The sequence below is a fragment of the Malus sylvestris genome, chromosome 7, assembly GCF_916048215.2.
Source record: "Malus sylvestris chromosome 7, drMalSylv7.2, whole genome shotgun sequence".
NCBI classification, from domain to species: Eukaryota; Viridiplantae; Streptophyta; class Magnoliopsida; order Rosales; family Rosaceae; genus Malus; species Malus sylvestris.
Genome location: NC_062266.1, coordinates 34109658 through 34127265, shown reverse-complemented (window position 1 = coordinate 34127265; position 17608 = coordinate 34109658). Strand labels below are relative to the sequence as shown.

Below are 17608 nucleotides of genomic sequence, written 5' to 3'. Positions count from 1 at the left end.
GGCAAGTACTGTGATCAATGGGTCGGACCATGAAAGTCCCAACCCTGGTGGAGACCATGCATGTCCCAACCCTGGTGGAGACCATGCAAGTCCCAACCCTAGTGGAAGCAGCAAAGAAGATGCGGACGTGGAACCAAAACTCTGAACCCTAAACTGTAAACTCACATGCCAAACGATGAAAGCTTTTATAAATCCCTTACATTTATGCAATTAATTAATATACTTGATTAAATTTTGTATTTCTTTGATATTGAATTTTAGCTTCACTATATCAGTTTGTTTCTATTCAATACTTGGTTTTCCTTGTTAGGTCAACATTTAAGTTTTGTTATGGACATGAAATAAAATTAAACAAAATCGGAGAGACACCTTATGTCCAACAGTTCAGTACAACTAGAGAAAGTAAGGTGTACTACACTGTCTGTTTGACCATATACACAAAACCAAAACCTTTCTATGTATCACACAGACTTGTTCATGATCAAGCTCATAATGAGTGCTGCATATATTCGGTTGGTCGTACACAAGAATTCCTTAGTGTTGACTGGTAGCGCATATGTACAGTTTTCTACAAGGTTAAGAGCATCTTCAAAGGAGATGTTAAAATTTTAGATGAAATGCCACTGTGCATATTTGAAATCAAAAGTCTTTCCAACCGAAGCGTTATTTGCTGACTGAATTTGAAGGCTATGCGATTTAGAGTCAAATTTGACATCAATGTCAATTTTAATTTTAATTCATAATAATAGTAGGTCCCTTATTCCACTAACATTTCAACCAATTAAAAAAAAATTTCAACATTTTTTTTAATAATTACAACAATTTAAAGCTATATTCAAACAATAAAATAATATTTGACAATTCGGATAGAAAAATACAAAATTTGACATAAGTCTTCATATTACCACATCAACCCTCAATTCAAATTAGATTCTTGTAATTTGATAATCATTTGGAGATGGTCTAAGGCTTGACCTCGTGGCATCATTATTTCTGGCCTAAACCATGCAGAGAAATTAGGACCACTCGTGCACACGACATCTTATCTTCCCTCGTACCAATTTTTCGTCACTCTCTCCACATAAACAAAGGATCAGAAAATGCAGAATTCAATGGCATATACTATCTATAGAGAATAATAAATTTCAAGATGTAAGGGAAGTTATTAGAAAAAAAAGAAACCAAAAACAAAGCCAATGGCGTTGTCTCAGTCGTCGCCTATCCTTCCTCAAAACCCAGCGAGCTTCGTTGGGCGTCGACAGAGAGATGGCTGCATCAAAGGTACGAGGAGATACAGGGCTGGATTGAGCTCGGGGTACGGCCATGTGGCGCAGAGCTGGATTAGGGTTTTTCACTTCCTGCGGGGTACGGCCATGTGGCGCAGAGCTGGATTGAGCTCGGGACTGAACCTCCGGAAGCTCTCAACCGCAGTACGACGCTGTATCGAGGACGAAGGCGACTGGTCCTACGCCTCGGAGTGGCGGGGGGAAGAATCCGAAGGCCACACCGTCCTCCGCTCCACATCCGACAAAGGCAATGGCGTTGTCTCAGTCGTCGCCTATCCTTCCTCAAAACCCAGCGAACTCCATTGGGCGTCGACAGAGAGATGGCTGCAGCAAAGATACGAAGAGATACAGGAGTGCCGTCAGGACAGCGAGAGATTCAGAGTGCTCGGATATCAATGGCGCGCTCTCAGCTTTAACGACGACACCCGCCAGAGCACCGTTAAGGTTTTGGCTGCCTATCGGCGATCGGAACCGGAATCGATCGCCCTTATGCAGCAGCCTCATTGCTTGGCTCTTCCTTATCTTAAGAGTATGATAGCAGCTGGGTTGGCCACTATAGCATCTTGTAATTACAATCTCATGAACGCGGTGACTGGGACCGGAAATATTCGTATATTGTGCATTGGTCACGGTGGCGGAAGCTTACCGTTGTTTTTGGCTAGTAAACTTCAAGGTGCTATTGTTGATGTAGTTGAAATCGACCCTCTTGTTATCTCAGCCTCAGTTCGAGCCATGGGATTTCCGGCTTTCTCAATTATGACTCCATCAGGCAAGCGTGCCGTGTCACCCAACACCATGGACACCGTTATGTGGAAAGGCATCCACGAGAGGCTGTTCCTCCATGAATCCGATGCTGAGGATTTCGTTCTCAACACCACCATTCAGTATGATATGGTCTTCGTTGATGCTTATGATGGGGAAGACATATTCCCACGCAAGTTATGGGATCCACATTCCCCATTTCTAAAAGCCCTCAGTAGCCGGCTTCACCCGGATCATGGCACAGTTGTGGTGAACCTTCATTCAGATTCTGATATCTTGGACCCTGACGGTTCTGCACCATCCGTTCTGCAGCCAACTTTGCCAATGGGAAAGTACGTCTCGAGGGTTTGCCTGCAGGCATACAAGGACGTGGTAGTGGGAGGGAAAGATTCTGGTTTGGGGTTTACAGTATCAGTTCCGTGGCTGTGCAATTCTTCTCTGGTCGTGTGCAGAGGTTTTGTGGTTACGGGTGAGGATTGCAACAGGGATGTGATCATGGAGACCCTGATATCCAAATCATTTGAATTGGAAAATGTACTAAACTTACCATTCTCCTGTTTTGAGTATATAAAGAGAGGTTTTATACTTGTTGATTAATTTCATGACAAGTTTATACCTAAAAATAAAAAATAAAAAATAAAAGAAACCAAAAACAAAGCAGAAAATATCATCATTTACCAGCAAGCTACCCCAGCATATCAGCAAAAGTCAGCACAGAAATTTCATCATATGGATTTACTCTTTCTAGACCTGCTAATTTTTGTAAAACAACTTCTTCTTCGGTGAAATGCAGCAGCAGCAGTTAGACGTCGTCAGCCGATCAGGAAGAAGTAGGGTTTGTGGGGAGTGGGAAGTTTGCTGTTGACAGAAAGGGAGAGTTCAAGTATTTGGTGAGTGAGTTTGGTTGGAAGGTCATGAGTTTGTTTAGAAATGGGGGTGAGGTGAGGAAGGCAGCTTATGCTCAAACTGGAGCATTCATGATTTCTTCTTCACCTTCTTCCGGCTGAAGTGCTTTCTGGGCTTGTATATAAACTTCCGAGCGACAAGAACTTGTGGGAGTTGCGGGCGTCACGATGTCCAGAGACCAGGCTATCCTTCAGTATCTCCCATCTCTGGCATCGGAATATCTTTACGTGTCCGGCATTGCTGTTTTGAAGAGTTTCAGGAGGAAGAAAATAGCAACTGTTGTGCAGAAAGCGTGTGACGCGCTCTCAGTAAAATGGGGTTTTGAGTATCTTGCCGTCCAGGCTTATGAGGATGATTTTGGTGCTCGCCAATGGTACTCGTACGCAGGATACCGAGTTGTCTCCAGCGATCCTGCATGGCAGAGTACTTGGATTGGACGGAAACGCCGTGTTCTGGTGGTGAAACACTCAATTAAGACATGTTAATCCTTGCTAACGAAGAAACGACGATGTCAAGACACTCTATTATACAGAGGAGTGTTAAAATCGCTATCCTGATATCATCGCTAACGAAGAAACTACAATGTTCGATTAGAATTCAGGGGTAATAGACAGAAATATACACAAATTACCCCAAACCGAAAAGCCGGCAAAAACTATTAGCTTTTATTAAACTTCGGAAGTTTGTCCAAAGAAAAAAGAAAATAAAAATACAATATTCCTTTTCTCTGCTCTTTTTTTTTTTTTTTTTCCTTGGCAAAATTACAAATTTGGTATATGGAGGGAGGGTTAGTTGTTGTTCCTTGCGGACAAACAATGGCCGAGCAAGTGAGTGGGTATATCTCCATCATCATCCTACTAATTCATGAATTTGCGACAGTTGGGAGCTTTACATAGACACGGGACTTTTAATTCGTCAGGCTCGTTCGGATCGAACAAGTAATCGTACCTGCGAGAGTCAACAACGGAATATGCAGCAGTGTTAAGCTAATAGGTTCCTCGTGAAGAACTGAGAGATGGCGAGAAAGAGAAATGGAGAGACATACGTTAGCTCATCGCCGCATGTTACATCAGCCTTTGCAATAAGTACAATCCGGCTTTCTTCATCACCCACACTCATGATCCTCGCGTAGCAATTCGGCATGCACTGTAGTAAAGATGGGCAATAATATTAAACCAGTAAAGACGAGTGACAGTGACGACAGAAACAAGCTGGCAACGAGTACAGGAATGAATCTATTGAAGAACAGTAGAGGAGCAAATCACAAAAGAACAGCACCCTAACAATCACCACAATGACTTACCGAATGGTTGATCAGGCGTGCTATATTGCCTTTATCAGTGGCATCTACCACCACTTCTTCACTGATCTTAAACAACTGCAGAGTAAACATGAGCAATGAGAAAAGAAGCAAAAACGGAAAGAAAAAAGAGCACAGAGAATTTAAGAGCTGAAATTCTAGCTGGAAACAGCAGAACTTGGGAATCACATAGCTCCAGAGACAACTAGAGTTGACTTGAAGGTAATTGTTTAAACCACTTGAAAAGAATTTAACTCACATAACAGTCTTTGCCTTCTGATCTATACCGTGCCTCCCTAAGATCTGCAACGCTACGTCTCACCTGTTCACCCCGATATTCAAGAACCTGAAACAGAAGCACGCTTCTTAGTACATTCTGTTTTCAACAAAATGGATTAATTTCTCAAGATACAATAGCTGGTAATCTTAAGGATAGACAATGTTCAAATTTCATACCATTTCTCCTTCTTGTATGTCTCTACGTGCAAAGAGACCCCATCCATGTATCCCAGATCTACCAAAGCAAACACGATCGTGTTCGGTTCTCTGCATTCATATACATACAGTAAGAAAATGAACATTGAATATCGAATGGGAAATGAGAAAGATCCTTGCCTGTAAATGGTATAGCCGTTCTCTAAAAGATGAAAAAGTCGGAGGATCCTCTACTACCTATTGAAAAAAAATGTCAGTTTGAGGTTCATTTATTTTACATCCCATATAAAAAGGCATAAAAAAGACTATCTATTCCATCAAATTCTTAAAGGTAAAAAAGTAACCCTGAATGTGTTCAAACTTCGAATTGCTTCCAAGGGATGATGGGAAGGTCCCTTCACTTGGTGGGCAACGATTTCTTCTTCGGTTCTCTAGAATCAGAAAAAAATAATAATCGTGAGGCTAAGTACAGATCAAACTAATTCAACAATCTAACTGTTTATGTCAATTGATGATCACTATAATGTTTATGGTAGAGGCAACTAGGCATCAAGGTAGAATACCTTGTTATTTTTCAATCTTTTGTATACCCGGCACCTTGCAGCAGATAATGGCTCTGGCTCTGGCTCAGACTCCGTAGTTTCAACCGTCAAAACCTCTTCAAGCTTTGTTCTATTAGATGAAATTAACCTTGAACCAGGCTTCTTATTTTGGAGAAGGCTTTTCGTTGAAAACACTCCTAGAGGAGTCTGTATGATTAAAACAGTATCCGGATTTGGGGCCCTGCACGAAAAATGAAAAACAGAAGAGTTAGGAACTTACATAAGTACAAGAAAACCAACAATTTGGAAGCAATAGGACATAAGACAATACGAGAACCCAAACCTGTGATAAGCACAGTAAGAAACCATTTTTGTGGTCTGCTTTCCATTTTTCTCCAAACTGTGCAACTGCATATTAAGAATGCACAAACAAATGCAAACACACATCACCAGAAATAAGGTAGTCTGATTCACAATCAGAATGCGCCACAAACTAATAAATACGAATATAATGATAACAAACAAAGAGCAATGAGTAACTCACCTCCATGCGATAACCTGCTCGTGAGGCACACATTGCATGGTAATAAGTGGAACACTTGCAACATTGCATGCATGAACCATGAATTTGCTTACAGATAACGCAAATCTGAAGCAGATGCCAACAAAAAAAAAAAAAACTCAGATTGGATCAGCTAAATATTTCAGGGTTCATTCCATAAGATAAAATTAAAAGAACTAGAATCACAATCAATGACACGATGCATCCTGGAACATTTCTAGATTCACTATGTCAAAGTTATCGTACAACTCAATTCTTTATTCGCTAATTGTAGATATGAAGGGTTAGGTGTCACTTTTTTACATTACCATGTTTGTTACATTTAAGAATATAAGTCTTTGAGAGAACAATGTCAATCATGTGATTAGATGTCATATATCATAAACATTATCACCAGTATGAAATGGAATAGTCAAAAAACAATATACAAGAACAAAGAACCCACCTTCACAAAAGAATTTGATGGAATACTCAAGATCCCAAGAGCAGGCTCCATCTTTTCATCACTCGCAAAAGAGACTTCGGGTCTGAACCAAGCACATGTAATATGAACCCACAACGCGTCAATATCAGTTGGCTTTAAAGCACCTCCTGCAGGGAAAAAGTGCAAAAGCACAATCAGATCAAAGACATGAGACCAAGATAGCTAAATGAAATTTGGTGTATTGATAGAGCACGACTCAACAAATGTACCGTAGCTAGAAACTTGCCTTTTACAGGACAGAGGCAACATTCTCGCTTGACTTCGGGCGTTTCACATGCTTTGCAAACCCACGAAGTAAAATCCCGAACATTTCTTGCTCCATAGCATTCTTGATGGACGGCTATCTGACATCTGATTGAAAAGAAACATTAGACATTTGCCTTATTTTCATGCCTTTATAATCTATGGAGTCTCTAAGGGGCATCAAACAGTTGGCCCTCCAACATCATGATTTGATAATGAAAACTAATGAACCTTGTTGATGATACCTGTTGCAGATGATGATTTTGTTGTAGTCCCAATCTTCAACCCATCTACATACAGCGCATCGTTCTGTTGTCCACTTGGCATGAACAGGTTCATACTTTTCTGTCATAGCAAGCAGAGAGATGCAGTTAGTTTACATCAAATGTAAAATTATCTGCACAAACATAGAAAACAAATATACCTTGCAAAAAAGTAAGCAACTTCTGCTTTCGTTCTTTAATAGAAGGCCGTTTAGGAGGTTTAGAAGACACGAGAGCATTTTCATGATACTCTGCTAACTGCAGCATCTGCAAAGTCAAACGAGATTGCATTTTGAGTATGTTTCCCAAATTGAGAGGGCACAGGCATACTATTCAATGGTGGGGAGGTAGGACATGAATCTCAAAGAATAGTACCCATTGTTCCAGTGGCAGTAAGGAACCTTTCACCCTGACACTAGTCCTCCAATCTCTCGATTTGGAACCTGTGTGTCGCTCCCATTCACTAAGTGCTTGCTTTTCTGCCCCACAGAAGCCGCACTTGCACACAACACTAAAACATAAGAAAGAAAATGCATAAATAAAATATTTTCAGATGCCCAACCAAAGTAAATGTCAAATTGACTTCCTTATCAAGGTGAAATATGTAATGATTAAGTAACATGAATTTAACCAGCAAGACTAATACCAACTAAAAGTCCTAAACAAAAACGAAAACCATTCATTCCTATTCTTACGAGTGAAGACTTGGAAAATAAATGCCTTCCACGCCATTGCAAAGAACAGTAACCTTGTTAGGAAGCGCCAACTGACCATTATTTTTACTCCATCTGCACCAAAAACTCTATAATCATTAGGGACAAGTTGGTAAGAAAAAAAAACCAATTCATTCCTAAGATTAAAAGTCAAATAGACTTACTTTACATTTGCTTGTCCCTTTTCAGAATCTGATAATTCAAAATTAAACTTGACTTTGCAAGTTGGGCAGTAGTAGTCAGTGCCTCCCAAATTCTTCAAAAAGGAAATAACATAGTCAGGGAAGTATAGAATCTCTTCAAACTCATTATGAAAGAGAAAAACAACAAATTTAGGTATTTAGTATAATAGACGGACCTTAAAATGGTTGCTGGAGATTTTGTCACATTCTGCATGCACCCACACTTTACAACCATCACATCGAACCTACTCACAAAGGAAATATATAAGAATAAGTTGACAAGGAACTGCACTCTAAAGATAGGATGGATAATCACAATCCAAGCATAGTTTGTAGGTTTCCTCACCCAACTTCCACTGTCTGAATGATTCCAAATCTTCTTGCATATCCCACAATAATGTTTTGATTTTACTAACTGCAATAAGAATGATGCAAGTATTGTCAACAATGCACAATATCCTGAACACAAAGAAACCCTTCTTTTACTTTTATGAAGAACAGAAATTAAAACCAATAAATAACACCTAACACAAGGTAGGTCATACTAACCCTAGCACACAATTTACAAAGATATTGGCCTCCGGAAGCTGGATCCTTCATTTTCTTTATCATTTTAAAAGGAACATACAAGCCACAGCCTTCACAGGGTCTTATGTCATTCTTCTTCCCAGATACATCCTGCTCAAATAAACCAATTCAATACACTGGAAATCTAAAAGAAAAGTGTCTACTATTTCAGTGAAAACCTTTCCTTTTCAATAGTTAAGAGAATAAGGAAAAGAAGATATAGTTTGAACCTAAGGTATATCAACACTGGATATCTCCACAATGAAGCACAGTTCTGTTCTCAATAACTAAGCAAAGCAATAGCCAAACTTCCATCAGCAAACCCCATTCTGATGATATCAGAACTGTTTGAATTAATCTTTGGATGTTTGAGCAATTCTATGTTCAATATAGTGTCCTAGAAACTACAGAATTTAAAAGACAGGAAACAGTGCTGTGAGAAAACTTGCCTGTTCCAGATCATGATTTGAACCGGTAGCCTCTTGAACCCCTCTCTGTAGAGAATCATCGTACATTGCTGCCATATTTATATCTGCTATCAACTTTTCTGTAAATCCTTGTTCCACCAAAAATGCCTCCTCAATTGCCATCTGGAATTCACAGGGCTCACAACTGTTCAATTCAGGCTGCTCCTGGAACCTATACCAAGCAAAATGTTACATAACAACAAAGTGGTTACCAAATTGCAACTCAAAAGTTTACAAAACAACAACAGCCACACACACCTGTCCACATAATCCATAAAGGGAAAAATCTTGCCACGTTCAACCCAAGCATAATCCTGTTCAAGATCATACAAAATCCTATAATAAATGCCACTCTTCCAATCATGAAAACATCACAATTTCAGAAAAACAGATGGACTCCGTATGGAAAGTAATTCATACCCGTTGACTCCCATTCCCAGAGTATCCAAAGAACATCACACAAGCTGCATCGGGGATGCAAGCCCTCAAAACTAGCTCAGGCGCTTGCGACATTGGATCAATGACAATGGCTGGCCAGAAAGGCTCATTTTTCCCAGGCATTGCCCACACTGTATCACCTGAATAGAAATCTTCAGGTCCATACAACCCATCTTTCCTCTCGCCATTCTCCTTTGCAGCCTTCACTGTCCCCACTAAACCATCTTCTTCATCAATTTCCACAACTGCACGCTTGTCATCTTCAACCATTTGCTTACGCATTGACGAAAGTGTGCTTGGTGACGTTGAATACTTTCTAATATCGAAACTCTTAAACGGCACACTCCCCTCAACTTCCTCGTCTTCATCTTCTTCGCACAAAGCCGAATACTTCTTACTGTTATATCCAATTCTATCCACACTTCTCATCTTTTTCGCATTTTGGCTAACAAATTTCGGGGCTTTAAAGCTAGGTTTCTCTTTTTTACATTCAATCTCCTCATCTAAACTACAATCTCTTACACTTGTCTTACTTTCTTTCTTCCAATTCTCAATAACCGAGTCATTAAACCGAGAAGGAAGTACCTGAACTCGGCCCCGCGACGTCCTCACCAGTGGCGGCCGCGAAACCTCCGTCTTCGCTGTGGCGGCTGACTCTCTGTGCTTCGATTTCGACTCATCCTCGGGGGAGCAGGACACTTCGGGGATAATACCAGCGGCCCCAACTGAGCCGAGCAAGCCGTGGAGGTTGACGGGGATAATACCGGCGGCGACCTCGCCGAGCAGATTGAGAAGGTAATACCCATTAGTCTTCCTCTTCTTCCTACCCGAGTTATCGTCGTCCTCACCCGGTGACTCGCCGAGCCTGCACCGTTTCAGACTCGGCATTTGGGATTTGAGATTCTTCTTGATAATCATTGTATAAGAAAATCAAATTTCACAAACTCCACGAATCGATGAATCCCATAAACCCAAAAGGTGAAATCTTTTCACTTCAGCATTAACACCCAAAAAACCCTTTTGATTTCATAAAAAACCCAATTCCCAAATCGCCTATAAACCCTAATCCCCAACTGGGTGTCCCCAAAACAGAGCAGTTCAAACGATACCCGCTACAGAATCGTTTTCTCGGGAAACAAACAGAAAAATTGGGAGAGAAACAGAGCAGAAAGAATGCTCGAGAATTAGACGAAAAGGATCGAAATTGAGAAGAAAACAGTTGGATTGGGAAATAGGGATCTATCTATATATCCAGGAAGTCTCTTTCCAACTGCTTCAGAGCGCAGAGAGAGAGAGAGAGAGAGGAGAGAGAAAATCAAATTGTCGTAATTGTAATGTAATTATGTTAAGCAGCGGAAGGGAATATAATATGAGACCTGAATATTTTTCTGTTTTAATTTTCTGCGAAAGCTTTTAGAGAGAGAAAGAGCGAGGAGAGAGAGAGGGAGCGGGGAGTTAGAGAGAAAGAGAGAGATGGGGGCCGGCGTTATCTTTGCAAAGTGTTATATTGTATAGACAGAGAGAGAGAGAGAGAGAGAGAGAGAGAGAGAGAGAGGAGTGGTAGGGGCTAACGTGCGCCTAACGTGTTTTAGAGCGCAATTCTTCCTGGCAAGGTCATGAGAGAGAGAGAGAGAGAGAGAGAGAGAGCATAGTCTTCATGGACAATCTGGTAGTATAGTGCCACTCTTTGGGTTGGGTTTTTTTTTTTTTTTTTTTGTGGATTTAATTCGAAGGTTGTTTTATTTTAAATTTTTGGTTGCAGAGTGCAAAGACATGTCGCAAAAGTTGTGTTCCAAGAAAGTCGGAAACTTTAAATCCGAAACAACAAATGTCGCACTGAATCGAAGTTCTATGTTCTTGGTTTTGTTCTGAACCAATTTGTAACTTTAGTACGATGGTTTTTTGATTTTGTTGGGTTTTTGTTGTGAGCGCTGAGAATTGGGGGGTAAGAGGATGGTGGTCACCGGAGCATGGCGGCATAGGTACAGTTTGTGTTTTTTGGGTTTTTAAATTCTTCAAGAATTTTCCCACCAATTTTTTTTAGTGGGGTTATTTTGGGTATCTTCTTTTTCCCTTTCTTTTTTGGGTGTCTCACAAAAACTTTCATGTTGGTTCTCCTGCTAGTACAAGTACAACTCTCTGTTCTAAAAATCGGCCTCAACGGGTAGGGCTCGTCACATTGTTTCGAAAAATCGGTGGGGACCTAGCCGGCTGTCTGCAAGCCAAGGACCAAAAAAAAAAAAACATGAAAACTTTGAAGTTGTCGAGGGAGGGACGAAGATGGCCTTCTCTCAAATTATTGTTTTTGCGGTACATGGAAAAATAAAATTTAAGTTTTGGTTCGGTGGTGGTGTTGGGTTGAATTTCTCCGTTTCGGGAACTGAATAGCATCGTGGCCCCCTCTGTTTTCAGGCCCAAATGGAAGTTGACATTTTCTTTCATATTTTTCGCTTTGTAAATTGGTGTTTTTCTATAAGGTTTGTTTATTTTTTTGGTTGCATCGATGGATAGCTCGTGAGAGACAGTTGAGGATGTTTTTCCCCAACAATTTTTATGTTGTGGGTTGTGTTGCGAAGGTGGGTGTTTGTTTTTTGAGATTGGTTGTGTTTTTAGGTGGATGGGTTTTTGAGATTTCGTGTAGAGATTCACCAACCACTTTAATTTTTTTGGGAGGTCAACGCCAACCTACCAGCACAAGATAATCGTCAAACAATGTGTTCTTGGAGTTGAATTTTAAGAAGAAAGGGATTGGGCACGGAGAAAATCTTGAGTTCAACAGTCGGATCACGTATATGCCCGTATATAGAATCACATGTATTACAATATCAGGACTCTTTGTATTCTTGCATCACTAACGCCTGCCCGGAGTCCCGCCTTGTGAGAACTGAGAAGGGCGGCACGGCCGCCCGTACAGGCGTACACGAGTTCGTTCTTCCATGAAGCTTTGGTGGTTATGGCGTTTCAACAAATTTTGACACCAAAAAGGTTCGACAGCAGCAGCAGCTTATGTTATGATGTGGGCCCATCTCTAACACTCCCATGTTTTTGGAAGTTGGAAGTCGGAACACAACAGCACAGTGTACTTGTTCAGTTTGCATATATTTATATGTACGAGAAATTGTAACTGAGATTAGTTACGAGTGGTCGGTGGGAAGGTTGCAAGACGAGCATGACAACGTCGACGGTCGGAGCAATGAGGTGGTGACGTGGCGGAACTATGGGCGGCCGTCACATGACAACCCATCACTTCTATATGTCCCAATTGTTTATAATTTGTTCAGTGTTACATGCTTATAAGGGGGGAAAAAGCATGAAACCAACCAAGCTGGATTGGATTCTCACAAGCAAATCCATGATCCTATCCAATCATGTTTGATCCGATCCGATCCAATCCAATCGGTCAAATCATTGATTGAAACCGATCAAAATTTGGTCGGATTGGTTGAATTGAAACCAATGAAACAAATTGAAATAAACATTCCATCTCAAGAAAGTGATCAAATTACCATTGTTGAGCGAATGCACCATTGCAGAAGTGGAGGAGAGGGACTAGAAAGTAGGAAAATTGCCATTTCATTACATACGATATGAACAAGTACAACTGTTTGCTTCCCCCGCCCGATTATTCAACATACATACACCCTTATTCAACATACATACGCCGTATTTATATCCATTCGTAGTTCGGCCATGTACGAACGAAGGTCTATAGAAGAGAATATTATTAGAGAAGATGATATAAGAGATCAAACACTTAAGGCAGAGGAGGATTTTGGGTTGTCTAGCCTAAACTGACTACTACTACCGATCTCATCTCTTCCATTACATCATCATTCGACCTAGCTACTTCATTTCTACATTCTTATTATTATTATTTCATACATATATTAGTCAACAGTTTTGCCTCTTGGCATACGATTCTTCGGTCTTGGCAAACCTTCCGCGGATCCTCGGCTGGTTGTCTGCAAGAGCCTTCCTGCACGCATACTGAAATGAAGGCATTTGATCAGTTTCCGACTTACTGTAACGTATGAGCTCCAAGGCCCGAATCCAGAAAACGGGAAGTATATAAGAAAGTGCTTCAATCGACAAGAGATGCTGTTATAGTTACTCAAGTATAGATATGCAGCTTTTTTTAATCTAAAGCTATTAACGGGACTGAAAATCATCGATGCATATAAAGCGAACAACCAACCCTGTTTCAACAGCCTCGAGTAAACAATCACAAAGGTCAATCGGAAAAGGTGAAATGTGCGTAAGATCATTGATTAATAGAATAAAAGAAACAGATAATGCTTGTCCAATGCTGCAAATGTTGCTTCAGTACAAAGCTATGCAGGAATTTTGACTGTATCTCTCGCTCCGATATGTTTCCATTGAATTATTTATTCAATATTACAGTAGTGAGTCCATAGAAACAATATTGATCAGGATTTTACCTTGATTTTCCTGCCGAAGTTCCTCTTTGTCTTCTTGTTGCGGTATCTTGAAAGCTTTTCCCTGCGTTCCTCCCTGCTGCAGTTGCTGATAACTATGGGCCGCTCTACAGAGGACTGGATGAGGCTTGTGTTACTGTTACCGAGAGTCTGTCATAAAAACTCAGTATCAATGACCTAGTCCCATCCTGTGGAAATAGCCAGACATGTCTAAACATTTCTCAGTCCACCAGGCTTTGTTACAAAGACAATAATTGCTTATTGATTTATTGGAAATAAATGAATTATCAACCTGTCTTAAAAACTCCCTGATTTGTAGACGTGGGGTCAAGAGATTAACATACATCGGTTGCACAAATGCATCAATCTCACAGCTGGAAAACGTTTGGTAAGTTCTCTAAGGAATGGGATTGTTTAATGGACCGAAAGATATGGAAGGCACGGGGTTCATTTCGTTATAGATTGTTTAAAGGCTATGAGAGAATGATTCAATTGTTGTTTGTATGAGATGTTGTTTGTATGAGAAACATAGGCTGTCAAAGTCAGATGTCCATAATTTAAATACTTTCAAACCAAATATATATAGCATAAAATAACTAAGCTAACTATATCTGACCTTAATATCTCCATCACTGAACGCTCTACGAATCCCATAAGCACCCAAATCCATCCCAGCAAAATCCAGAAAACTTGGCTTCGTTGAAGGTCCGTGCACCCAGTCCATTGAGGTTAAACATCCTGAGCTGACACTCTTCTGAAACGACATGTCACGGAGCGGTTTGTTTTCCTGAATATGATTTCCATCCACTGCCAAAACAGGAATTTTGATATCCAGTGCCTCAGAAAGCGGTGCTTCTATCGTGTCTTTCCCTAAGATATCCTTGTCATAGAAGACGTCATTCAAAAGCTGCTCGCTTTGAAGTGATTCAAAGTCTGCAACCTTGAGTCCTTGCGAGGAGGTGACATCTTCGCCGCAAGATATCATTGAAATGGCTGCTGTCATGGGTGTCATGGGATCAAGGCCAATGTCCGGTTCTTCGATGATAGGCTCTGGAGCCTTGAATAGATCCCATTCTCCTCCCAGGTCATAATCCGCCATCATCGAAGCCTCGGAGAAGCAATTCTGCATTAGCCAAAGAAAAAACACAACTTCAGACCTAAACAAACATGAAAAGTTACTGGCAATACCTACAAAAATAGACCAAAACAAAGAAAGTGGAAAAGTTGGCAAGCTCTCTAACTTTATGACTCACCAATAATTGGGCAGTAAATTTTACTGCAAAGTAATTCTTTTAACACATATATTACTCTTCCATGAAGATTTAACCTTTTTTACCACTCAAGTTAAAAAACAAAGAAGATGTTTTCCTTCTTTAGCATTCAGACTGCATCAGAAAAATGGAGGAAATATAAAAGAGCACGTAACTACGAAAACGTTTCCAATTACACAAGTATCTCTGTTTCATCCCTTTCCAGATAATCCAGCACATAAAGCAAAGTCCAGCTGTTACATTGCATGCCCTGATGAAATAAAAACAACAAGACCAAGATATTTTTATTTTCCTTTTCTGTTTTTTTCTTTTTTTTTTTGGAAACCCAGAAACAAGGCGGTGCAAAGCCAACATTCTGGGATTCATACAGCCGACGCTACTTAGTGAGATAGGGTTTTGTTGTTGCTGTTGGGAACCAGAAACGGTGTTTTGGATTGAAATTTATGATTAAATGTGGGAGAAACATTGATAATTAAGAAGAAGGAAAAATCCATCTTTTTCCTCTCCAAAATTAAACATTTATGCCTTGTTTGATTGTTAAATATTCAAACTTTACAAAGAATTAGTCAGAGAAATTAGCAATTTTCTCTCTTTCCCACTTCCTAACTTGAATCCCCAAAATTTGACATTTTCCCACTGGTTTTCTCAGCAACCAGACAGGGAATAAGGTGAAAAATTAAACCAATAAACATAAATAAATGTCAAAGTTTTGAACTTTGAGCTTCATATGTATTGAATCCATAGATAGTCCCCATTTTCTCGAGAAAAAAACGGAGGGTTATTGATATAATTGGACAGAGCACAGACTAAATCACAAGAGAGCAACGCAAATTCACAAACTTTCCACTAATTCAGCTAAAACCCATCTCAGAAATAATCAATTCAATGCAGATCAAGCAAATCTATGAGAAAAACCAAGACAAATATCACAGAACTAACAGAAATTTACAAAAAAAATGCACACATGTGTGTAGAGAGAGAGAGAGAGAGAGAGAGAGAGAGAGAGGGTACCAATGGAGCATTTAACTTTTGGGTTCTGCAGAACTCCTCCAGCTGCTGGAAATCCTGAGGAGAATTCTGTAAATAGGGGAACAAAAGCCCAGTCTCTGCATACATTCTCAAAGAAGAACCCAGAAACAGAGGAAACAGAAAGCACACTGAAGTGACTGAAACACAACAGCAACAAAATTGCTAGAGAGAGAGAAATAGAGTCTAGGTTTGTTTGGGTTTGGAGATTTTAAGTTGAGGAGTAGGAGAGAGAAGAGAGAGAGAATTTATATAAAATTTACTGAGTGGGGAGGAGTGGTATTATTCAGTAATATTGGCTAGAGTGATGATGATATCATATAACAAAGACAAATCAGGGAAAAAGACACAATCATTTATATAATGCAGTGTCCCCATGCCACTTATCATGCTCCCTTTTTAATATATTATTTTTACTATTTAAAATTTATTTTAGTTGCAGATATATGCTATTTGTATTATTAATTTATTGCAATTTGCAAGGGAGTGGGGGTGATCAGCGATCTGCCGATTCTGCTCTGCGTCAGGCCAAAAATAACCTGTTCAGATGTTTGTGGGCTGGACTGTTGGGTTCTTGGAAATATGATCCTAATTGCCAAATTGGCAATTTGGCATCTCAGCTTCAAGTTCATTGCTTTTGGAGTTCACCATAGAACTCAATACAATCACATTTCTTCTTCTAGGGTATGATTGTAGGACAAGACTGACTGATTTGAGTAGTTCTGACGTCGGATGAGACCACGGGAAGTTAAGTGGGATGAAAATGCACAAAAATCTCATATTTTTGTAAAATATGACTTACGAATTACATGATCAAGCATTTGGGCACAAATTTTTACCGTAAGTCGAGACTTAACTTGTATTGTATGTTTGTAACCTACGTTTTACAATTCGATTCCAAGTCATGCATCTAGCTAGCTACACACAAAGTTACATAAAGCTATAGTGGATTATGTTGGAATTTATTCGTTTATTTAGTAAATTAATAGAGAATTGATTTGATTTTGTATTAGTGTATTTTTGGTATCTACGTACTGAAGTTTCTTAGGTTTATGTCGCTATAAATATACTTTGTAATTTAGTTTGAGATTGAAGGTAGTAAGATTCTTACGAATTTTGTAGCCGTTTCAGCATTCTTGTTTATTTAATAATATTCTTACTTTCAAATTTCGTTGTCCATCGTTTGTTTGTTCATACGTATGTGAATTTTGATTTTCACCTGATTATTCCCAGTTATTAGCTACAAAATTCAATTGAGTAAATATGTAATGCGAAATGCAACATCACATAAATAAAACAATCCCTCAATGCCTTTCAAAGAATAAAACAATCCTAGTTATTAGCTGTATACCAAGTCATACGTTTCTCTTTCTTTTTTTCCTAATTTAGGTTTGATTTTATTTGCTATGGTTTTACTAGTCTTATGGCACACCAATTTGTAGAATTAGCATTGTTCACATCATCTTAAAGTTTTTGTTTGTGAATGCCTTCGAGTTGTTCTGAAAAGTCATATCAAGAGTGCTTCTACTTTCCTTTTATATTTGCTCATCACACACTTATAAATATTCTTTGCATGTTTAATTATTGGGTAATGTTAGGTATATCAACTTTTTTTTATCAAATTTATAAAGGGGTGTGCTATCCACACACCCCTTGATAATTTTTGTCCATTGAGCTTCTTCAATTCGTCCGATCTGACGGCCGAAAATTATCAAGATGTGTGTG

The 17608-nt window shown here is 39.6% G+C and overlaps 4 protein-coding genes across 5 annotated transcripts; 2 read left to right on the top strand and 2 right to left on the bottom strand.

The window, feature by feature from the left end:
- Nucleotides 1-990: 990 nt before the first annotated feature.
- On the top strand, nucleotides 991-3678 carry LOC126629156 (uncharacterized). The gene has a single exon (XM_050299077.1). It carries the CDS (start codon nucleotides 1197-1199, stop codon nucleotides 2643-2645), a length of 1449 nt encoding a protein of 482 aa, XP_050155034.1. The 5' UTR covers nucleotides 991-1196; the 3' UTR covers nucleotides 2646-3678.
- LOC126629162 (uncharacterized) lies at nucleotides 3122-3678 on the top strand. Its single transcript, XM_050299091.1, has one exon. The coding sequence runs from the start codon at nucleotides 3122-3124 to the stop codon at nucleotides 3437-3439; it is 318 nt and encodes a 105-aa protein (XP_050155048.1). The 3' UTR covers nucleotides 3440-3678.
- On the bottom strand, nucleotides 3582-10760 carry LOC126629151 (histone-lysine N-methyltransferase ATX4-like). Its single transcript, XM_050299068.1, has 23 exons — nucleotides 9133-10760; nucleotides 8971-9026; nucleotides 8695-8884; nucleotides 8228-8356; nucleotides 8025-8093; nucleotides 7855-7923; nucleotides 7661-7752; nucleotides 7479-7571; nucleotides 7159-7294; nucleotides 6945-7050; nucleotides 6766-6865; nucleotides 6504-6628; nucleotides 6239-6384; nucleotides 5776-5880; nucleotides 5575-5639; nucleotides 5253-5472; nucleotides 5034-5120; nucleotides 4870-4926; nucleotides 4711-4800; nucleotides 4514-4600; nucleotides 4258-4332; nucleotides 4000-4100; nucleotides 3582-3902 (listed from the first exon to the last, which is right to left on the bottom strand). The coding sequence occupies exons 1-23, from the start codon at nucleotides 10066-10068 to the stop codon at nucleotides 3812-3814; spliced, it is 3225 nt and encodes a 1074-aa protein (XP_050155025.1). The 5' UTR covers nucleotides 10069-10760; the 3' UTR covers nucleotides 3582-3811.
- Nucleotides 10761-12707: 1947 nt separating this feature from the next.
- LOC126629158 (zinc finger protein CONSTANS-LIKE 9-like) lies at nucleotides 12708-16158 on the bottom strand. Of its 2 annotated transcripts, XM_050299080.1 has the most exons (4): nucleotides 15869-16146; nucleotides 14203-14709; nucleotides 13590-13736; nucleotides 12708-13137 (listed from the first exon to the last, which is right to left on the bottom strand). In XM_050299080.1, the coding sequence occupies exons 1-4, from the start codon at nucleotides 15971-15973 to the stop codon at nucleotides 13042-13044; spliced, it is 855 nt and encodes a 284-aa protein (XP_050155037.1). In that variant the 5' UTR covers nucleotides 15974-16146; the 3' UTR covers nucleotides 12708-13041. The 2 variants fall into 2 exon arrangements, with proteins under 2 accessions (XP_050155037.1, XP_050155038.1); XM_050299081.1 differs by lacking the exon at nucleotides 12708-13137 and having other exon boundaries at nucleotides 13590-13774; nucleotides 15869-16158.
- Between the last annotated feature and the right edge of the window lie 1450 nt (nucleotides 16159-17608).